Source organism: Camelina sativa, chromosome 17 (assembly GCF_000633955.1).
Source record: "Camelina sativa cultivar DH55 chromosome 17, Cs, whole genome shotgun sequence".
Lineage (NCBI taxonomy): Eukaryota > Viridiplantae > Streptophyta > Magnoliopsida > Brassicales > Brassicaceae > Camelina > Camelina sativa.
The window spans coordinates 28,015,489-28,023,018 of NC_025701.1; the positions used below are offsets into that span (position 1 = coordinate 28,015,489).

General features: G+C 39.5%; 1 protein-coding gene across 1 annotated transcript in view; it reads left to right on the top strand.

Annotated features, from left to right (window-relative positions):
* LOC104759849 (zinc finger CCCH domain-containing protein 38-like) overlaps positions 4,479 to 7,530 on the top strand; it is a 4,808-nt gene continuing 1,756 nt past the window's right edge. The window contains exons 1-4 of the mRNA XM_010482729.1: positions 4,479 to 4,815; positions 5,364 to 5,792; positions 5,896 to 7,018; positions 7,136 to 7,530. Coding sequence (XP_010481031.1) covers positions 5,422 to 5,792; positions 5,896 to 7,018; positions 7,136 to 7,530 — 1,889 coding nt within the window. The 5' untranslated portion in view covers positions 4,479 to 4,815; positions 5,364 to 5,421. The remainder of the gene's footprint in view (positions 4,816 to 5,363; positions 5,793 to 5,895; positions 7,019 to 7,135) is intronic.

Here is a 7,530-nt window from a genome sequence, read left to right on the forward strand (position 1 = left end):
CTATAAAACAACATTTTGTGTTTTAACTCAATAAGGCAATTTATAAAATAAATCCTTGAATTTAAACCAAATCAATTATCCAATACATAGAAATAAATCAAGCATAAAAGCATAGTTTTAAACCAAAATAAAAACCGAAAAATTCATTCAGCCTCTGTAAAGAGGTCGGAGGTCTCTAGGGAGTCATCATTCTCATGATCGAAGTCTCCTTCATCATCGAGATGCACCAAGTTAGCTTCTGGGTTCTTCTTCAAACTTTCTTGATATGCATCAATGAGATGTTTGGGAGTTCTGCAGTTTTTCATCCAGTGGTTTGACATACCACATCGGTGACAAACCGATTTTGCCTTAGCTTGTGGCTTGGAGATACCACGGCCTCTACCACCGCGTCCGCGGCCAGCTTGGCCCCCTCGACCACCACGTCCTCTGCCACCACGACCACGACCGTAGTGTCTCTCTCTTGGACGTAGTTGGTCTCTTTGGGCTCTTTAGGCTCCTTAGGCTCTGCAGAACTTTTCTTTCCCGCATCCACTTTGTGTGCTTCTGGTAATGGGGCTGTACCAGGAGGTCTCATAGCACTATTCATCAGCAACAGTTCATTGTTCTGCTCAGCTAGCAGTAACACCTCATTTAGGGCCCCATACTCGGCATACTTTGTTTGCCGGTATTGTTGCTGAAGAACCATGTTGTTAGGGCTAAAGGTAGACAAAGTCTTATCAATTAGCTCCTTCTCTGTTACCACAGTACCACACAGCCTAAGGACTGAGACAATCCTAAAAAGCTCAGAGTTATACTCGTCCAGGGTTTTGAAGTCCTGGATCCTTAGGTGTTTCCACTCATACTCGGCCTTTGGAAAAAGCACCGTCTTTTGGTGCCCATATCGCCGTTTAAGCGTTGTCCAAAGGTCGAGAGGGTCCTCAATAAATAGGTACTGGTTCTTGAGACTCTCAGCAATGTGGTGATGCATATGCTGGATACACTTGTTCTTATTCTTGTCCGAGGTCTTGTTACCCTCTTCGACACACTCGTACAAGTCTTTTGACTTCAAGTTGATCTTGGTGTTCATTGCCCATAGCAAGTAATTGTCACCAGAAGCATTCAAGACTGGATAGTCTAAGCTCTTAAGGCTTGCCATCTGCATACAACAGAAATAGACATCCGAATATTAGCATGCGATATTTGAGATCGAACCATGCACTCAATCATTAGGACATGCGATATTTGAGATCGAACCATGCCTTAGGCCATGCGATATTTGAGACCGACCATGCCTTATTATATTTGGTTTTTGGTTTAAATTCATGCATGCAAGACAACAAAAGCAAATAGGCTAATGCATGCAACAAACTTAAGTAGGATTTCCTTTTTCTTAACTTTCCTATTTAGTCTAGGATTTAGTCTCTTAAAACTTTTGGATAATTGCTAAATTAATTTAGAGACTTATCATGATTAATATTTTAATTCCAAATTCATGATCTCACAATTATGGAAATTTAACAAAATAATTTCACTTGATCGGAATCAATCCTAGAACACAATTCTAGTTCATGCGGCCAATTCTATAATATACTATCATGGTCCGATTTTAATTATATGATGCATGAACGATCCAAGTCTATCATCCTAGAACAGTTAGATTAATCTCTCTATGCTTCTAACAATTTAATTCTAGGTTCTTATGCAACACAAACAATCAAGCAACTTTAAACAATTTAAATCAACCAAAAATCGGATTTCAAAGCTTGATGTATATGGTGCAATTGTCAATCAATCTAACAATTCTAAGCAACCGATTTTTAAGTCTTAGGATTTATAGGATTCAAGGTTTGTTAGATTGTACACTTGGATGTTTTAGGGTTCCATAGTTTTAAGTTCAAGTTCGATTTATAGGGTTTTGAGAAGGTTTGAACTTTGTTTACCTTAACACCTTAGGGTTCTGACTGGATAGGATCTGGGAGCTAAAGACCTCAGATATCACGAACCTCGAACCTTGAACTGCTTCCACGGACCACGAACTTGCTTCCCACGAACCACGAACCGCGAACAGCTTCCACGCGAGCAACTCCTTGTGTGACAACCCGTTCGTGGACCCCACTAGCCTCACTGCTAGTTGTCCCCATAGGCTGGCCCTGCAGGACATCGATCCTAATCCATCACTGTGGATTAACTCACATAATCCACCAGTAGGTTATTGGTGCATCAGGCATTCCTCGAACCCTGGTCCCTCACCCTTTAACAACCTTCCCACAGACAAGCTGTCACCAATTGATCTGCAGGCCAATTGGTGACAGCTTGTCTGTGGGAAGGTTGTTAAAGGGTGAGGGACCNACGCGAGCAACTCCTTGTGTGACAACCCGTTCGTGGACCCCACTAGCCTCACTGCTAGTTGTCCCCATAGGCTGGCCCTGCAGGACATCGATCCTAATCCATCACTGTGGATTAACTCACATAATCCACCAGTAGGTTATTGGTGCATCAGGCATTCCTCGAACCCTGGTCCCTCACCCTTTAACAACCTTCCCACAGACAAGCTGTCACCAATTGATCTGCAGGCCAATTGGTGACAGCTTGTCTGTGGGAAGGTTGTTAAAGGGTGAGGGACCAGGGTTCGAGGAAGGCCTGATGCACCAATAACCTACTGGTGGATTATGTGAGTTAATCCACAGTGATGGGTTAGGATCGATGCCCTGCAGGGCCAGCCTATGGGGACAACTAGCAGTGAGGCTAGTGGGGTCCACGGACGGGTTGTCACACCTTGCGCGCGAACTCACCCCCGAGCCTAGTAACTATAAACCTCGATAGGGTTTTAATAGAAACTCGATCACAAGCTAAGGATGCTTGTGTATCAGACAGAACTTCGAGATCAAGAGATTCTCGAAGAAGGAGAAAGAACAAGAGGCGGTTTTAGGGTGTTTAGGGAAGAAGGATCGGCGGCTGCCTATTAGGGTTTTAGGGTTAGAGACTCGTGCTGATAACGTGTTATGAAAGTAGAGTTTAGGGATAAAGCTCTTGTGTTTCTTATTGATAATTCCCAAGGATTACATGCATATATATAGTAGAATACAAAGTCTAGGTCTAAACCGACTTAAGGATTAAGGGCCGAGTAAGGCTTCGGCTAATGGGCCGAAGCTGTATGGACTGAGTAAAGCCTATGGTCCGAGACTCCATAGCTTAGTACATGGGCCGGTCTAGTGAGTCCACTAAGTGTTTCACAACATCACCCGTTCAAGTGGAAAAATGTTAATTATTGTGATAATATTATTTATTTTTAAGATTATTGTGATAATCAATTTTTAATATATACTCCTTTTGTTTCATAAAGAGTGTCATTTTAGAATTTTATTTTTGTTTCACAAATAGTGTCATTTTACATTTCTAATGCACTATTTTATATTTTTTAATGCATCTTTTTCATTAGATTTTCTAGTTTTACCATTAATCTATGACTAAATTAACTTATTAAACATTATTAAATAAGAGCATATATGTATATTTTAATATTTTTTAATTTGTGTGAAATGTGTCAAAATGACACTTATTGTGAAACAGAGGGAGTACTTGAATAGTCATCAATTTTTTTTAAGTCGGAGAATAACTTTTGTATTTCAAAAAGTTAAATAGATGAATAAGTTTTTTAACAGTTTATGAAATGTAATTTACGTTAAATAATTAAATATGTTATGAAAATGATAATTAAATTGGTAAATATATTTTTTTTTGAAATAGTTGATGAAGACTTTCATTTTTAAAAACTAATAGAAAGAAACATTACCTTATATATTCTTATACTATATTCTAATGACACATTTATGTAAATAATAATGAAATAAATATTTTTTATATATTTAATGGTATATTTAATAAATCAAAAGACTTATTTTGTAAATATGTTTAATTGCAATTAAATCTCCAAATCGTTCTGGCGACGACACATCAGCATTTTCAACAAAATGCTTCTCTATTAATATATAGAGAATTTAGGAGATTTTATTATATTTCTTTAATTGTCTAACAATATATATGGTTGTATAAATATACTCTATAAGGCGTGTATAATAGAGAAATTTTTTGTTAAAGATTTAATTTCTTTAAGTTGTATTATTCTTTGGACTATACTATTTAAGTGTATATATTGCTAGTAATTAATAATAATGCAAGTAAAGTAATTATTTTAATCTCTAAATCATGTAAATCTTGTGTATGATTAATGAAGTCAATCCATATAACCTATTTTGTAATTAACTAATGAATCAAATAATAACTATAATTTATAACTTATAACTATTATATAGTAAAAAAAAAAAATTGTGTACTTCCAAAATCTTAGATAAGGATATGATTTTTTCAGAATTAAGGTAACTCTCTTCATTTTTTTTAAAGATACAGATCTAGCGGCTGACATTAGAAACACTTTAATTAAAATCAACGGCTACGATTAAACACTTTACAACCGCAGCAGCCAACAAAAAAAAAAAAAAACTACGGAGTGAAAGAGAGAAACTTGGACCTAAAAGAAGAGCTTTTTTGGGCTCCCAACTGCTGGCAAAGAAGAAGAAGGAAGAAGGAAGAAGGAAGAAGGAAGCAAAACTAAACAAAGTTCGATTTACAAAAGTCATCTTAACTAGTAGTCTAGCACTACGGTCTTCTCCTTCTCCATTCCCCTCTGCGAAACCCTAAAAAGCGATGAAGCCTCCTCGTTAGTTTATTATTACGCGTCAGAACAGATTGTTTAATTTGAAGAAGAACCACCGCGACACCCCCCCCTTGCTAGGGTTTATCTCTCTCCGATTTCTCTCTCTCTGGGTAAATGGCGTCGTGAGTCCCCCTCTCCCCTTTCTTCTTCTTCTTCTCTCTGTCTCAATACTATTTTGCGTTTTTTGATTTTAGGGTTTCGTGGAATTTGAAGAAGCTTCAATTAAGAGATTTGAATTTACATTTTGGGGTTGGTTTAATTATTGTTCAATTAGTAATGGGTCAGTCTGATTCATTCTTAAGTTTCCATCATTGGTTCATTCTGTTTCTGACAGGATCTTCGAAATCACTCTTGTTCTCATTTCAAAGATTTGATTTTTATTTTTCTAGGATTCTGGATTTAGTTAGGCCTTTGATCTTAGCTCTGTCCGGGAAAATTTTGGCAATTAAGTAGTCTAATTTGGTGAAGAATCTTATGCATTTCTGTTCTTTGAGTGTTGAGCACCTCTTGGATCTTTACCATTTTAGCAAAACATGTTTCTGATAAGTTTTCCTTATATCACGCTCTACATGACACCCCCTTTGTTGGTATTCTGGTCACTATGTGGAGATGTGGAAACGATAGTAACGTGTCTTTTTAATCTTTGTTGGCTTCGATATCTCTCTTGCAGATTGATTTTCCCAGTAGACAGTTAGTAATTGCTTTGCAGCCTAATTTAAGGGTGAAAAATGAGTGGTTCCGGGAGAAAACGTGTTTCCAAGTGGGATACCAAGGAAGAAGATACTCAGCATCCTAGTGGGAATGATTACGCTGGGAAATCAGGTTTCCGTGACAATGATCCCGAGCACGCACGGTTCTATCCAGAGGGAAATGGTAGAAATGGGAGTAGGAGGGCTGGTCCGGATGATGATGATGAGCATCTGAAACCTAGGCAACACTCAGGAGAGGCTTGGCCATCCAGAAGCAGAGCTTCACATGAAGACGGTGATGCCATGATGGGTTACTATGATGATCCTAGAAACTCTTCTGAACAAGATGAAAGCAGACAACAACAGTATTTCCGCCAATCAGCTTCCAAGGACCGGGCTAGAACCCGTAGGTCAGTTTCTGTTGTTACAAATGTCTTAATGCTTTTGTTTCTCATTTAACAACATTGTACTTGTGTTTGATTGATTTTTGTTTGACTGCTGTGCTTTCTTTAGGAGTGGAAGTAGAAGTAACAGCAGGAGCCGGAGCCGAAGCCCATCGCAGAGAGTAAGGCGAGATGGAGGAGGATCCTATGACAGGCACAAGACGAGAGCACGGGTTTCCCCAAGGTCAGGGAGAGAATTTGATGGTAGACACAATAGAGATGGTGACTATGAATGGGAGGGTACTAATAGAAAGACAAGGGATACCAAATATTATACTGAAGATTCCCGGGGACAACAGCCCATAAGGGTCGGTGGCAGAACTGACTATAGCTCTGATTTTCCGGAGGATAATACTAATTCAAGAAGAGAAACTTCAGATCCAATCTCGAGAAACTACAGAAATGAAGCAGGGAGAGACAGAGAAACACATAGAAGGGATGCTCCCGAGGGAGAGTTCCACAGGAGCTCCAATATTCCATGCAGATTTTTTGCTTCAGGTTCAGGGTATTGTCGCAATGGAAACAATTGTAGGTTTTCTCACCATGGTGCTCCTTCTGCAAGGGGAAGTCCTGAGAGAAAACCGCAAGACGAGATGTATAGTAGACATGACAACAATAATTATAGTGGCACAACAGAGAGGATGCGGAACAGTCAAAGATGGAATGATGTTGAAAGATCAGATGCAAGAAAGTCCAATGAGGTCGAAATTTCTCGTGTCAGTAAAGGTTTGTCTGACGCCAAGGGGAATAATAGCAGCTGGATTGATGATATGGAGATGTCTCCAGACTGGAATTACGGTGTTAAAACTGTCAAGAAACCTGTGAACGAAGAACATGGTAGCATATCTCAGAGCTCACAATCACAAGTCCTTAAAGATACTTTGGCACCTGCTTATGAGCATGGTGTTGCTTCAATAGCTCAGCAAGATGGAAATCGAAGGACTGTTGGTATGTTTTCAACCGTGGGTGAAAAGACTGTAGCTTCTTCGCATCACAACAATTTCATGAACAACCTAGCTACCTCAGCTCCTCCGGTCCAAGCATTCAATCAGAACACTGAGAATCATATTGCAGTGCCTTACCAAAGCACACCACTAGCTGTTGGAGGAAGCCAAGTGCTGCTACCTGCTGCTACAAATCTTCCCGGTGGCTTAAACTCGAGCAATCCTGAAAACGGAAATGCTCTAAACAATGTGAGTAGGGAAGAGCTCAATCATATTAGCAACATCTCAGCATCTCTAGCACAGTTTTTTGGTAATGGGCAGCCAATTCCAATTCCGAACCTTCACTCTACATTGAATCCCAAACAGGCTATGCAGGTGCCTGAAGTATATGGAGTAAAGGAACAATCTTCACATACTCAAAGTGACTTCCCCAGTAATAATACTATCCATACCGGAGGAGTTCCAGCGGTTCCTGCATTACAGATACACAACAGCGGGGCACAGCAAGTGCGGATTCCCGAAAATTTGGTCTCATTAGCTGTAAATCCAAAGGCTTCATCTGAGGGAAACCGGGACAAAAAGACAGATGAAGAAGCTGGTAAAAAGCCAGACGGGAAAAAGACTGGAGAAGAAGAAGACAACGCCGAGGATGCTGAGAACGTAGTAGAGGAAGAAGAAGATGATGGGGCGGGCGATGAGAATAACAAGAAAGATAAAGATCCCAAGGGAATGAGAGCGTTTAAATTTGCTCTGGTGGAGAT